This window comes from Schistocerca nitens, chromosome 1 (genome assembly GCF_023898315.1).
Source record: "Schistocerca nitens isolate TAMUIC-IGC-003100 chromosome 1, iqSchNite1.1, whole genome shotgun sequence".
NCBI classification, from domain to species: domain Eukaryota; kingdom Metazoa; phylum Arthropoda; class Insecta; order Orthoptera; family Acrididae; genus Schistocerca; species Schistocerca nitens.
The window spans coordinates 13,332,498-13,347,858 of NC_064614.1; the positions used below are offsets into that span (position 1 = coordinate 13,332,498).

General features: G+C 41.3%; 1 protein-coding gene across 1 annotated transcript in view; it reads right to left on the reverse strand.

Annotated features, from left to right (window-relative positions):
* LOC126240572 (uncharacterized) overlaps positions 1–9,905 on the reverse strand; it is a 204,718-nt gene extending 194,813 nt beyond the window's left edge. The window contains exons 1-2 of the mRNA XM_049947935.1: positions 9,609–9,905; positions 9,366–9,500 (exon numbers count right to left, since the gene is read on the reverse strand). Of these exons, the coding sequence (XP_049803892.1) occupies positions 9,366–9,492 (127 nt within the window). The 5' untranslated portion in view covers positions 9,493–9,500; positions 9,609–9,905. The remainder of the gene's footprint in view (positions 1–9,365; positions 9,501–9,608) is intronic.
* Between the last annotated feature and the right edge of the window lie 5,456 nt (positions 9,906–15,361).

The window sequence follows — 15,361 nt, forward strand, 5'->3', positions numbered from 1 at the left end:
AGTACAATTTCGGATGATGTTTTATGCCTACCACCAGCTTTAAACGCATAATTTTTCCAGCCACCGACTATAATTGTATGAGGGTGGTACCTATTTGAAATGAGACTCAAGTGTTTCCCCCCCCCCCCTTTTTTGACTGTAATACCATCAAAAGGGACTTAGTAAATAAAGTTTGTTCGGAACTGAGCTGAGTCTGAGACCCTTCGCTTAAAGCTCCAGGCAATGCTGGCTTCAATTATGCAGCTTGAGGCTGTTGCCACTGGCCATCACTGTTGGGGCCAGACATAAGGATCCAAGCGATGTCCCACATCTCCCCCCCCCCCCCCCCTGGGTACTGTTGTTGGCCTGGTTACTGTGCACCGAGGTTGACCCTTCACTAACGGTCGATTGGGAGGTCATTTCAAGGTGTGACGGGCAGCAAAGGACTAGGCGACCAATCAAAAGGCCTCCCTGGTTTGTACGACAAATGGGATTCAGGCACTATCTGTGGCTCATAAAGATTAAGAGCAGTCAGCAGTTGTTTGACCTATTTCAGTGGAAATCTCTCGGCCTGCAAAGTCTGTGCCCTCATAGAATGGGGATTACTGGTAACTCCAATGTTAGGTGTGTGATGGAGTCCCTTTGGGATACAGTTGCCAATGAAGGGAAGAAATATGGTGTGCAGTCTGTGAGCATACTGGGGTGAATCGTCTCAGATGTGGAACGAGTCCTGCCGGATGCCATGAAGAGCACAGGGTTCAGCCAACTACAAGTGCGGAATCATGTAGGTACTAATGATGTATGTCACTCTGGACTGGAAGAGATTTTCCCCAATTTTTGGCAGCTATCTGAAACAGTCAAGACAACTAGTCTTGCTTGCAAGATTGAGGTTGAGCTCACCATCTGTTATTTATTTATTTTATGTATAGCACAATCTGCACAACTGATTGCAAACCGCTGGTAAAGAGTCAAGTGGAGGGTCTGGATCAGACAGTTCTGTGATCATGTAGGCTGCAGATTCCTAGCCTTATTCCATAGGGTGGAGAAATTTCGGGATCCACTTAATAGATCGGGAGTCCATTACAAACAAAGAGGCGGCTACAGGGACAGTGTGGACTGTGTGGAGTAAATGGGCCAATATTATTTATTTATTTTTTTGAGGCTCTCAGAAAAGTACAAATGGGTGAAGGTCAAACAAAGGACAGGGGTAGACCTAGGATACACCGGTATTATATTTGTACATTGTTGTAGATGTGTTGAGAAAGAACCAGAGATCCAAATGCTAATAGAATGAACTGAAGCATAAATTGTTACACATAATGAAGGCTGACTAAAGCTGAAGTCAGCACCAAGAACCTATAGCAGTGTTCAGAAAGAATAAATTAAATTCAGTTTGTGGAGGCATGTTTGTTGCTGCTAGTAGTAGTTTATCTTGTAGTGAAATTGAAATAGATAATTCATTTTACTGGACGCCAACTTAGATGATATAGCCATGGAAAGGATCAAGGAAGACTTTACTCTCACTTCAAATAGGTACCGCCTCGTACAAATACAGTTGGCAGTGACTTTAATCAACTCTCAACATGTGGTGAAAATACATGTTTGAAGTGGATGGTAGGCATAAAACATCATCTGAAATTGTACTAAATGCTTTGTCGAAGAATTATTTTGATCAATTAGATCAGGTGTCTAATAACACACTAGACCTCTTAGCAACAAACAATCCTCAACAAACAGAGCGTCACGAAAGATACAGGGATTAGTGATCATAACATGGTTGTAGTGAGACTTAATACCATAACATCCAAACCTACCAAAATAAACTGAAAATGTATTTTAAAAAAAGCAGAAAAAAAATTGTCTCTCCTAAGAAATAGTCTCTATTTCTTCCAGACTAAGTGCAGAACAGATGTGGTTTAAATCTAAAGATGTCATACCAGGGTAGCTACTCAATCTTGGAAAAGAAAATCAAGTTTCCTCAGAATGCCAAGTATGGGGAGGAAGATGATGTCTTAAGGGGCTCCTAAGAAGTTAATGGTGGTAGGGTTGGGGTTGGGGCTAACGGGGAAGGGGAGGGTGGAGGTGGCGGGGGAGAGGGCTTGAGCATCTAACAATAACTAATTTTCTTAAACATCGATATCTTATATGGACCAATATTCAAATAATTAACACACTTTGAAATATGAAGTATTTTAAAATTCGATATTTATATGGTCAACAAAATTAAATTCATATCTTAGATTAAAAAAACAGTGTGCCTCTGATTTTACAAAATTTCCTAATTTCCATGAGTTTTTCAGGTAAAATGTAATTCCTGATAATTTCAAGTTTACCAGAAGAATCGCCGCCCTGGATGCTGACAGTAATCGAGTTTCATGCCAAGTAAATCAATAATAGATGGAACAGATCCCCCACGGTACACAAAACAGGCCATGGCATTGTTACAGAAGCAACATAAGAAGTATGCCAGATTTAAAAGAATACGAAATTTCCAAGATTGGCAACATTTAACAGAAGCTCTAAATTTAACAGACATTTCCCTGCAAGATGCTTTATAATAGTTTGCACAACAAATCTCTGTCGCAAAACCATGAAAAACCCAAAGAGATTCTGGTTAAGTATGAAAAGTATACCAGTGGCAAGACATAATCAAAAACCTCCACAGTGCGATGTCAATGGCAATGTTACTGATGGCAGAACCACTAAAGCAGTGTTGTTAAACCATGTTTACCAAAATTCCAACAACAGAGAAGATGCAATAAAAATTCCAGAATTCGAACCAAGAACAGGTACCAAAATGAATAGTATAGAAGTAGATATCTTCGATGTAGCAAATCAAGAGAAGTCACTCAATAAAGGCAAGTCTTTCGGTCCAGATAATACAATAATTAGGTTCATTTCAGAGTATGCTGATGAAATAGCTCCATTTTTAGCAATCGCGTATCACCTCTTGCTCCACGATGAGACCATAAAGCCCGACCTTACAGGGATGAATAGAAAACACCTTCATGTGCAAAATGTAGTGCCAGGTCAGCCACTTTGGTGTCGTCTGCTAGCACCACAGGTAGCGTGTCAGGAAGATTAAAATGCCACCTCAAAGCAGCCAAATTAAGGCAGTCTGTGAATAAGTGGGACACGGTCAGGCGGGCTCTGCATCACCAATGAAAAGGATCTTTACGTCGGAGAATGTGGCCATGGGTCAGCCAAGTGTGGCCAATGCAGAGTTAACAGAGAACAGTGGATGCCCTGCGAGAATCACACAGGGAAGACTGCCACACGGTCGTGGTCCCCTTAATTTTTCTCAGTTTGTTTGGGGAGTTCAGGACAGATCATTCTAAGATCGAGACTCCCAGCAATCAATGGCATAAAAACAACTAAAGATTTGGTTCTGGTGCCCCCATTTCCAGAATTGGCAGGCTGATGGCCAGGTGGCCAAACAGTCAGCTGATTTATTTCCCCGAAACCCCAACATGATCCAGGGTCCAAACAAAAACAAGTGACCGTCTAGCTCGATGGAGATGAGAGGCAAGATACTAGATAGGCGTAACCAGTGGGTGAAGAGAGTAGCACTGGTCTATAGCCTGAAGGCCGCTACTCTTGCCAGTGCCGCTACTCTTGCCAGTGCAAAAATGAACACAGCCATGGGCTAGATTAATGGGCATCAATTCAGCAGTGAAGACACTGCAACTGTTTGGCAGAGTGTGGAGTTCACTGCATCGTGCATATGTGTAGGCAAAGCCTGTTTGCCCGTCAACTGTTAAGCCATCAGTGAATACCACTTCCGAACCCAGACACTTCTCAAGGACAGCCAAGAACAGGGGTCAACGGAATCTTTTGGTCTAAAGGAGACATCAAGGCCACCAAGGTCAGGGTACAAGCCAAGGGAGCAGATCCGATGTCTCCCTGACCAGACACGGCAGTGGAGGAAGTTGCAGTCCAGAACAGAGACACTAGAGGTGTGCAGCAATTATGAACCCAGGTCTAGGTCACTGTTATGGGAGGTAGAGCTCTCTTACAGGGAAAAGGACAAGGTAGTTGGGATATTTTGGGAAGTTAAGAATGGGTATAGCATGATTCACCAGCTGTTGTTGGCATCTGATAGGTAATGGAAATACTTGTTACACCTGTACCAGACTGGAAGCCAAAGAAGCATTTGATCTTTGACCATACCAGTGATGAAAAGGCACATGATCCAATGGTGGAGATGTATCGTTCCCAGGATTCTTGCTTTATCATTTTGTGAGGTAGCATACACAGACACGAAGCCATTTAAGGGCAATGAGAAGGGCAATGAGGTGGTCTAGCAAAGGCTGCCACTTACGGCATTTGATAGACTGCCTACAATCTCGAATGGGCACAGCAATCTCTCAAGTCCACTAGGGTCCCCTCTTCTGATGGACGGATCCTGAGGAAGAGGGGGGCTCAGTTGGCTGCTAAAAGAATGGCTGTGGTTGTATGCTGAACAGCCACATCGATACTGCCTTGCAATGGGTAGCTAAGGACAACAGCAAAGGTGAACCGAACCCAGTCGGCATTACAGAGAACCCATCTGGGCGGGCACCCAGGGGAGAAAAACTTAGGGAGGGACACGAAGACCGGAAAGTGGTCACTACCACACAGATCATCCGTGTGGACTCCAGTGGATAGATGATAGCAGAACAGGGCTGCAAAAAGAAAGATCAATACCGAATAAGTGTCGTGTGCCACACTGAAGTGTGTGTGTGACCGACACAGTTCAAGAGGCAAAGATTGAGCTGTGCTAGTAAGATTTCAATGTCTTTACAATGGCCGGTGATCGTTGTTCCACTCCACAAAGAGTTATAGGCATTGAAGTCATCGAAGACTAAGAAAGGTGTGGGAGAGCTAGGAGAGTAATGCAGGCAGTACATCCTGGGACACGACATTAGGAGGAAGATAAACATTACAGATAGTAAAATTGTGATGTGCTCTTACCCAAACAGCCACAGCCCACAAAACTGTATCAAAAATTTCTTCTTCTTCTCTCTTTTTTTTTTTTTTTTTTTTCCAGCACATACATAAAAACTCCATCAGATATCCTCTCATAGTCGGTACGATTGCTGAAATAACCTGTGACCACAAAGAGCAGAGATCCAAGTCACTGGAAACCAAGTTTCATGGATAGCAATACAGAATAGGCTACAGGGGAAGTGCTTAAAAGCTGGCGTAGTTCAGCCAGGTTGTGGAATAATCCATTACAAATTCCACTGGAGTATCAGACTGTTTGAAAACTGTGAGGGTGTGAAGGGAGAGGGTGGGGGGTGGGGGGGGGGAGGCAGTTATGACCCATGGGAATGCACAATCCCCTGGTTGAGACATCAGGGGATCCACTGACAAAGGTTCTGCGGCATATTGCCTGGGGAGATGTGGTGCCTCAGGGGCCACTGGGATCTCCACCTTGTGCACAGTACATGCAGAGGCCAGCGGCATGGGGGTCACTGGAGTTTCCTTTGTCTTAGAGGACTTCCTTTTGTCCTCCTCCTCAGAAGATGAGAACTGGGAAGGTTTCCCTGAATTGGTTTCCGGGACAGAGGAAGGACGAGAAGTTCAATGGCCAGCAGCCTGCAGTTCCTTCAGCCACTGGCTGGTGTCTGCCTGTGGACCAACAGGAACTGTGGAAGGGAGAGTCCCACGGGACCTCTTCTTAGCTAGAGAAGTTGGATGAGGATGAAACAGCTCTGGCTGAGGGATGGAGACCTGTATCCCCGACAGCTGGGGAGCCAATGGTCCCAAAGTGGGTGCTGTGGAAGCACCAGAAGGGCCTCAAAGCACCTCGAGGTCAGGTATTGGTGAAGAGCTCTGAGAGCACACTGCAAGAGGTGCAACATAAGAAAGCATGGTCAATAGAGAAAGTGACGATGATGCTGCGGTGGTAGTGTAAGATTGTGTATGAGATTGCACACTCATACTTTTTTCTGACCACATATGTGAGCTTTTCCAGGGTCTTATACTCCTGGATTTTCTTCTCACACTTAAAAATGGAGCAATCTGGTCAGCAGGGACAGTGGAGCTCTGGAGCTCACCACAGTTTACAAAGATGGGGGTAAGAACACAAGTAACATTCATGTGCAACAGATGTCCACAATCCCTGTAGACAGGGGCAGCAATACAACACGAATACCATGTCCAAACTTCATACACCTGAAGCATCTCATTAGAGGAGGAACATAGGGTTTCATGTCACACCAGTAGGCCATACCTTGACATTCTCAGGCGACATATCACCCTCTAAGGTCAAGATGAAGGTCACAGTAGCAACTCTCTTTTCCCTTGATCACCTATGACCATGACGAATGAGGTGCACACCTCGTCATTCTAAGTTGGCCCACAGCTGATTGCCAGTCTGCAAAAGAAGATCACAGTGAAAGATGATGCCCTGGACCATACTGAGACTTGTGAGGAGTGACAATCAAGAGAATGTCACCCATCTTTCCACAAAAGAGTGGCACCTGTGACTGGGCAGGACATGATATTTTAATCAGGAGGGAACTGCACTTCATCTTAAAGACATGGCTGCAACTTCAATGTGTTCAACAAAAAAACTAAAGGCTTTGTGGCCAAAAAAGGTGTCCTGGTGCAGACCATGTACTGGGGGAGATTTTCCTCCTTGTTGTTTGATCCTACATTCTTTCCAGCATGGCTAGGGAAAGGGCCATGTTGGTATCGTATTATGTTAGCTCATATGAGACCTTTCCATTTGAAGAGACTGCTGGTGCAGGATAAAGTTTAAGTCACTTCATGTGCAAACCACCCACTCCAAACAGGGGCTTTCCCCATGGGTGCCAGCAGCCATAGAAACAGCTAACTGGCCACCATTCTGTTGCTGGGAGACCCCATGTCCCAGTCATGATGGGCACATACTCCATGGCATACACAGGGAGTCTGCAGGGCAGGCATCAAGAGTGCGATTCCCACTTTTCGGGGGCTACTGCCATGCAGGTATTTAACAACCCCCCCCCCCCCCAAACAGGGTGGCTACCATGATGGAATCTGGGTGTACTATGACAACAGGAAGGAAGGGTGTCAGGGTGGAAAGGCATACACCACAGTGGGCAACCTCCCCTGCATAAGGTGTTCTTCTGACATTTGGAAAAGATTGCAGGCCTAACCCAATAATGAGGACCATATAAGTGAAGATAGTAGCAGGAGTGAAACTGGAAATCAAGACCAAAATTGTGAACCGAGTCCAAGCAGGATCTGCACCAAAAGGACCATCCGTCGGAAAGTCAGAGGAGGTAAGAGATAGTCTAAGTGTAGTTTCGCAGCACAGGAAGAGAAAATAGTGCTGCACAGGCTGCAGGCCTGTGATAGCCAAAGAGTGGTGAGACACTTGAGGGTTGAGCTGTATCCAGGAAGGCCTCTACATTTTCACCAGATGTTAAGCTGCTCTCTCAGACGGGTGGTTCTTTTTTAATCACGCCTGTTGTTTCTTAAAAGTCTCAACACTGCGGAATGTCTTTGTAGTAGGGTGTTGCCTGTCTGCATACTGTTCCTGATGCAGAAATAGTGCCTCCAAACACATTTTTTCTTGCTTCCCAATAAAGAATGAGCATGTCAACATTTTCCTCTGTGTAAAACATGACAATGACAGCAACAATACCTTCAGGCCATATTCAGTGCAGTGTACGCAGGGCATAACAAGTGTCGTTTTCCTGTTTGAATGTAGCAGATGTTGGCCTGCACTCACATATCAACATATCATACTGATGTAAAAAATTTTGGATGATGCAGGATTAAAACCACTGACAGCACATTTTGTTGAACGCTTGATTAATGCCTAACTGCATGCAGCACCCTACACTGCCGCGAACATGTTTGCTTTACGAATAGATTGGAGTACATACTCCATCAGTTACCTCATTTTAAGCATTAATTTCACTCTTTGTTACACCCTGTCACTTGGCGCGACACATTAATATAGTTACACGGTAGACAGAGGTAGGTAAATAACTTAAAGGATTGATGTTTTGTGAACAGGCTATACAACCTATCAGGTGTGTACTGAATCATTTGTGAGATGAGCTTACTGGACTTAAGTGCCATACAACACACCAGCAGGGGAATATCGAGTTTAAGATGACTTCACATGTTTGTTGAGCTGCATCAAACAATTTTGGTAGGGGCAACTGAACCATCCTGTACTGGCGCACCTACTGTGAGTTAAGCAAGCAACTCATCTGAAAGACTTGCATGTTATTGTGTCATAGCTGAAATGAATAGCAATGCATTACATCCTGTGATTCGCACAGAATTGGAACTATCTGTGATACATCCAATGTTGTAATAGCACAGTTAAAGCAATTATCTGATATACACAAAGCATTTCAGAATAAAAACCACTTAGGTCTATACAAAAAAAAGTAAACCGAAAAAGGCTCTCCATAGTCTACTTTAAAAATGCTAACAAAGTACTGTGTATTACTTTCTTTCTGCAGAGAAATGACCCTCTACATATATACCCTTCATCTCGTTTCAAATCTCTGAAGTGTACCATTTGGCCTGGGCTCACCATATAACAACGCTTCCACAAATTAACGATTCACCAAAAATGCTGACACACAGCATTTACTGCTATCTAAATACACTACTATATCCCTGCAGAATCTAATTGACACTTCTCAGTGCAACAAATGATAACATCTCATAACTCCGAAATTCACTATGCAACACTACATACACAATTATTAGGTCGACCATTGTTACAATCCAGCAATTTGGCTGTCATTCACACGTCACACGTTTCACTGCAGGTGAATTCTATACACTAAACATAGAAACTCATGCACACTGAAAAAAACTCTGAATTAACTACAAAATTATATGAGACATCCGCTTACATTAAACTTCAATGTAATGAAAAGTCATTAAAGGGTAGGGGGTGGGCGTAGGTTAAATAGAAATTTTCGTTTAGTTTTCGCAGCTGAAGCGTTTGTCTTTTATCCTCGAATCTGCATTTCTCTACAGCAGTTACAACTGCGATAGTTTGGTAACGAAGGTTTAATGTTTACATTAAACCTAGGTACTGTAATGCATTTTTAGTGCTGGTTCTCTTAAGGTACACGTCATGCTTGCTGTTACCAGTGATCGCCTCTCAGGAATTACAAGTATTGTCGACATACTAACAATACATTGGCAAAACGTAACTAACCTTTATATACTACGCTACAAGTAAGTTCAACATCTCTTCTTTGACTTTCCACCCAAGAAACATCCCCGGCAAAACACCGAACTCCGTATTACAGGGCCAGACGTCACAGGCCAAAACAATTATAATTAAAATACTATGACAACACGTCCACTAGGGAATAAAAAGTTACAGATAGCAGAATTAACAAATATTTTTGGTGTTTTGCACCCTAAACACATACCTTCTGCCAATACATCCTCGACAGTGACCGTCATCCTTCCAACTACAAATACTTTGCCGACGTAACTGTTGGGTTCTTTCGTTGTATTATCAATTTTAGTTTCAATTTTTGAAAAAAGTTTCTTCATTGTGGAAGCTGCAACGAAAATTATATTGGGCAATAAGCCGCAAGAAACTCACGATCCGCCAAGAATTCAGTATTCACAACAATTTCATTAAATGAAAGCATCAAACATTCATTTACCGTAATGACACACAATAAAAACAATAATTCGATGATACGAAGCAATAAATTTACTATCGTCTGTAAATTGACATTTAATTCCATAGATATACAATCTATGGCACGCTAATCCTCAGTCACTACGGTAAAGAAACTCATAATTTGTCGCTGAATTCACGTCAGCGCTTCTTCTCGGCATTTAAAACTAAAAACAGGATTAAGGCTCAACACAGAAACGCGGGCACTCCACTTCACCGTCTCCCTTTGCTTCATTTTAAGTCCTGCAGAGCACATACATAAGAAAAACAGAACCAACGTTTGCACCCAAAGCAAGATGGCCACTTCCTCTAACGTCATTAACAGGTACCGATGTATTGAACACTTCATTCTGCTTATAGAGGACTATGACGAAAATATAGACACTACTATCGCAGGCAAAATTTTAGTTATTACGAGAATATTGTAACTATTTCTTTTATTGTCTTTAAAACTAGAAACGTATAAGCGCGATTTCATCTGAAGTCCATCACTTATTTCTATGCTACTGCATCGGAAATGTTACGAACACTCAATGGGCTCACAACAGTGTCACAGTATTGTAGTGTCGGCAGTACCACTGCAGTCCTAAAACTATATCATAGCAAAGAATCGCCCTTTCTAAGGAAACAACGTGTGATATTGCCCACAGAAAATACCTACGATTGATATATTTAATCTAGCCCCACACTCTGCACGATGTGAAGCGATGGACTCTTTTTACCGTCCTCTTCTTCGCATGATATTGCAACCATAGATGAATCTGAGCCTCTTCAACTAGTGGACTATTCTGCCCTCTCCTGTGGTGCTATTCACCATCACGTAATTCTGAGGATTTCGTGGCCTTCCGTCCTGTCTTTCTCCTGTTGACCTATATCCAAGAAACTTTTTAGTTGTTCTTCCAGTATTCGTTATACTGATATCATCAGATCAGACTTCTATTCATCTTTTAATTAGTCTTAGGCCCAACTCTTAACATTTGTTCTAGGTCTCCAGAACCCCACTGTTATCCTGAACTGCATCACGAGACTTGCGCAGAATCCTGTCTGCCAACATTCCGAGCTAACGCTCATCTGTATTCCTGCTAGTGCCCGTGTTACACATATGCAGTTTACAACTGGCCGGATCGTGATTGTTCATACTCAGAGTTTAAGCTGTTTCTCTCATATCCCAGAGGCCACTAAGTTCTAAAATGTGTGGCGGCAACCATTACCACTTACCAAGAAAAAATTTATTTCAGCCGCCATGGAATCTGTCATTTCAATATCAGATCCCCATAAGCAAAGTTCTCCCCAGTCCCAAAATTGAAGACTGCAACTGATAATTTGTTTGAGGTGTTATTTTCTTTCCCAGTGAATACACTTTAACACTGTGCATATATGTCGTTAGTTCATTGAGTATCTCAATAAAGCTGCCAATGAAAGAAGGAATATTTCCGGCGTTTTTAAAAGAGTAAAGAAGATTCTGCATCTAACAGGGAGAGACAAATCAGTAAGCTGACATATTTTCCATAGTTTCATTCAGTAATTTCATATGAAATAATGTTCTGTGGTAACTAATATTTCAGAAAGACAGTCTTCGTTGCGAAAAAACGTGCTTTTAGAATTATATATGGTGCTCAGCTACGATCATCTTGCAGACATCTGTTCAAGGAGTTGGACACTGTATACTACTTCACAGTACACATACTTATTCCTTCACACAATTTGTTGTAAAATATGCTCTACAGTTAAAAAAATAATGAAGTACATGATTATAATACCAGAAGGAAAAACGATATTCATTAATCCACATTAAGATTGTCTTTAGCACAAAAAGGCGTGCATAATGTTGCAACAAAGTTTTTGATCACTTACACAGTGATATAAAAATTTCTGACAGGCAGCAAAACAAAATTTGATAAAAAACTGGGAATGTTTCTCCCTGACAACCCCTTCTATCCCCTAGAAGAATTTTTATTACTGTAATGTGTAAGGGGTTGTGGGTAGGAATTAATAACTCACATACTCATATCTTTTTCTTTTTGTATTAAAAAAACTTACAGATGTTTGGCATGTAAATTATGTACAAATTAATTTGGAACTAGAATGTAAAATGACTCATTCCACATCATTACGATGTATCGGGCAAAATAATCCATGGAATATGTAACTAACAAACAGAGATGATAAAAAAGATACTCTCAATTACATATCAGTCATTGTACTTTCTGTCTGAGAAAATGGGATGCCACTCGAAAATTAAAGATGGTCTCGTGAGAGACTGAACGGGATCAATGTGATGATCTAAAATATCTCAGAATGACCTCATACATACAGGAAGGACTGCATGAAAACCAACGTTCCAACAGGAACAATCTCCTTTAAAAAAAGGTGTCTGGGTTCACAATGGGGTAGTTAAGCCGAAACAATTCGAACTTTTATACTGGTACTGTATCATTTTCTGCAGAGTATGACTGTCCTGTTTGGCACAACTCAGGTTACGCTAAACAGGTAGATGTAGCAGACATATAACGGTCTGTTTAAAATCTACTCCAACAGAATGGCTTTATCACCTTGCAAAAATAATACCACCTTATGTTCGAAGAGAATCGGCTGAGAACAAGGAAAGGAAGAAAATGGAGCAGGAGATAACTCATCCATGCACTGTATAAAATGCAGTGCAAGCTTTCTCAGAACATCAAAAGTACTCACAAATAAGGATGAAATAGCCAGGCCACAACTGTGAAAGCTAACGATATCCTACCTCCTGGTCAGAAACAAGTATCACCCAGTTATGACGGTCGATGGTCGACCTGGAAATCATTTAATATAATGAGATCAGGATTGGGCAGGTCCAGGGTTAATATGCAAGATGGGGTTACAATAGAGAAAACGATGTCAAATGATACTGTAGAAAAAATCAGACAGTGAAACATACACCTTGTTGGCCAAGGTAGGGATGCATGAAGACAAGCAATAGAAACTTTTGCTGTGTGTGGACGGGAATTAGCATGCTAAAATGTAATCCTAGGATGGCTTCCCACAAAGGGCAACAAAACAGGACGTAGGATACCGTTGACATCCTGTCGTATTGTAACGGTGATGCGGATGACAACCATATGGGTCCTGCTATGAAAAGATATGGCACCCCAGATCATCACTTATGGTTGTTCAGCTGTATAGAGGGCGGCAGTTAGGCTGGACACTCGACACGTCTTCACTGGTCATCAAGGCTTAATTTGAAACGGGGCTCATCACTCAAGACAATTCTACTCCATTCAATGAGATTCAAGGCCAAAGACATGTCTGGAGACGCCCTTGGCAGTGGAGGGATACCAACATCACTGTCGCTTCCCATATAGCCCGAAAACCAGTAGTGATGGTCTGGGGTGGCATTTGCCTTCATACCTGCACCACTTTCGTTGCCATCTGTGGAATCCTTACAGCATAGTGGTACATCGACAGTATTCTAAACACCATTCTGTAGTCCTTCATGGTAAGCTATATTGGACTTACATTTCAGCAAGATAATTCCCACTTGAACATGGCGAGAATTTCTACTGTGTATCTTCATACATGCAAAACCCTATCTTGGCTAGCAATGTCATCGAATCTCTCTACAGTTGAGAATGTTTGGAGTATCATGGGCAGGGCCCTCCCACGAGTTTTGGATTTTGAGGACCTAACACGTCCTCAGGAGGACATCCAAGAACTCTGTTAGTCAATTTCAAATCGAATAACTGCTTATTTAAGGGCCAAGTGTGAACTAAGATGTTACTGACTTGCTCAGTTGTGAAGCTCTTTCTCTTTAATAAACCTTCAAATGTTTCTGAAATTGTAATCATTTGTTTGTCTGTATATGTGCATACATCTACTGATTTCCGTTCCAGTCACATAATTCCTTCATGGTACATTGCTTTTATTTTGTCTTAGAGTGTATCAATAATAGACAAAGTCATAAAAAGTATTCTTTTATTTTGCCTGGCGACAAGTCATGATATCAGGGGAAATGCAGCTAACTTCGAAAAACCATCAGTGGAATTGAAAGCTGTGTGCAGAAATAAACTATGAAACAAGATACTCTACTGTAAATATATGCTCTAATTTTCAGCCTCAGGGATCAGTTCTGAGACCCCTTCTTTTCATGCTAAATGTAAACGATGTAGCATCACCATTAAGTGACAATGTAGTAATTTTTGCAGATGACTCACCACTCATAGTAAAAAGTGGTTCAGTAGTAGAACTGGACTCAACTGCCTTTGCAAATTTGAGGGAGGCTTATAAATACTTAAGTGAAACAATATGTTTGTAAATGCAAATAGTACAATATGCATATGATTACAAACAAATAAAACTACAAAGACTAACAATATGTGTCTTGAACCAGGGAAGTCAATTCTCAAAGAAGTAGGGGATCATAAGTTTTTGGGTGTCATTGTTGGCAAACATTTAATATGGGAGGTCCACACACCAAAGTATGCTTATTTAGCGTTTTTGTCTCTATATAGTATAAAATAATGCTTTGAAGGTAAGTTGTAGAGTGGATCTTCTTCAAATAAAAAATTATTGAGAAATCGATGTATCCACTTCATTTGAAACGATGTTGTTGTGATACATTTCTAACTATTGCTTCCAATTTAGAATTTACACATATCAGGTGTTCGTAGAAGACTCGATAAATCTGTACACAGAAAGCTAAAAACAAATTTGTATGTTTCACTAACCAATACGACAGTTCTACACACAATGTGCTTCAATGATCTCTTCTCTGTCAAACCCTGTTCCTTTAGTTTCTAAATGAATTATTATCTCCCAGACCTTCCCAGAAATTTGCAAAATTTGATGGTGATATCAGTGAACTCGTCACAGACAAAATTGCATTTGTATATACCTTCCTGCCATCTTCAATCTGTCAGCTTGCTTGGAAGATGACCAAAAAGCATATGGCCAAAATATCGATTAAAAATACGGAGTTTCTGTGACTGCACCCTCCACAATCTAATAAATCAGCCAATACACCTCAAAAATATGAAGAATCAGAAATGAGTTTATCTATTGCATTCTGTAGCACTTGTTGTAGGTCATTAAAATATGACTCACATCAGTTGATGGTATGATTAAGTGTTAGGGCAGTTAATTGTGCCCAAAAATTGTGTTGAATATTTTTATATTACATAAAATAGCTACATTAATAAATATGTAGTCAATAGTTGTTCCTGAGGTCCTTGATATACATAGCTGTTGCTACCTGAAGGAAATGTTCAAAAACAAATATTAATAACTTGTTTTAATATATTATATTTATGTTTCCATTCCTTGACAATATTCGTCTTAAAGTCAGTACATGTTATCAAACAGCTGCTCCTTTTGTTAATAGTTCAGTGGAGAGTGTAGATTACTGAATAAGATGCCCACATCACTAGCTATTGTCCAGTATGAGTGGATATTGTTACTTGTACAGTGGACCAGGATTTAGACACACAAATGGAACTAGATTCACAGGAAGTTTATCATCATCCAAAAGCAATGTCATCACTAATTGCATCATCAGTTCCAGTTGGAACTGTCAGGCCATAAAGGTAACTGAAGATGTACAAACTATATCTTCAGTAGCTGTCACCACACTTGGATATGCTTTAAAGACACAGTGATGAAGATATGCTACATCTGATAAGGAAAGGGTAACTCCTGCTTTTTTCCAAACAAAACCAACTCTTACCATGTTGTACCAACAGACAATGCATTACAACGCTGATG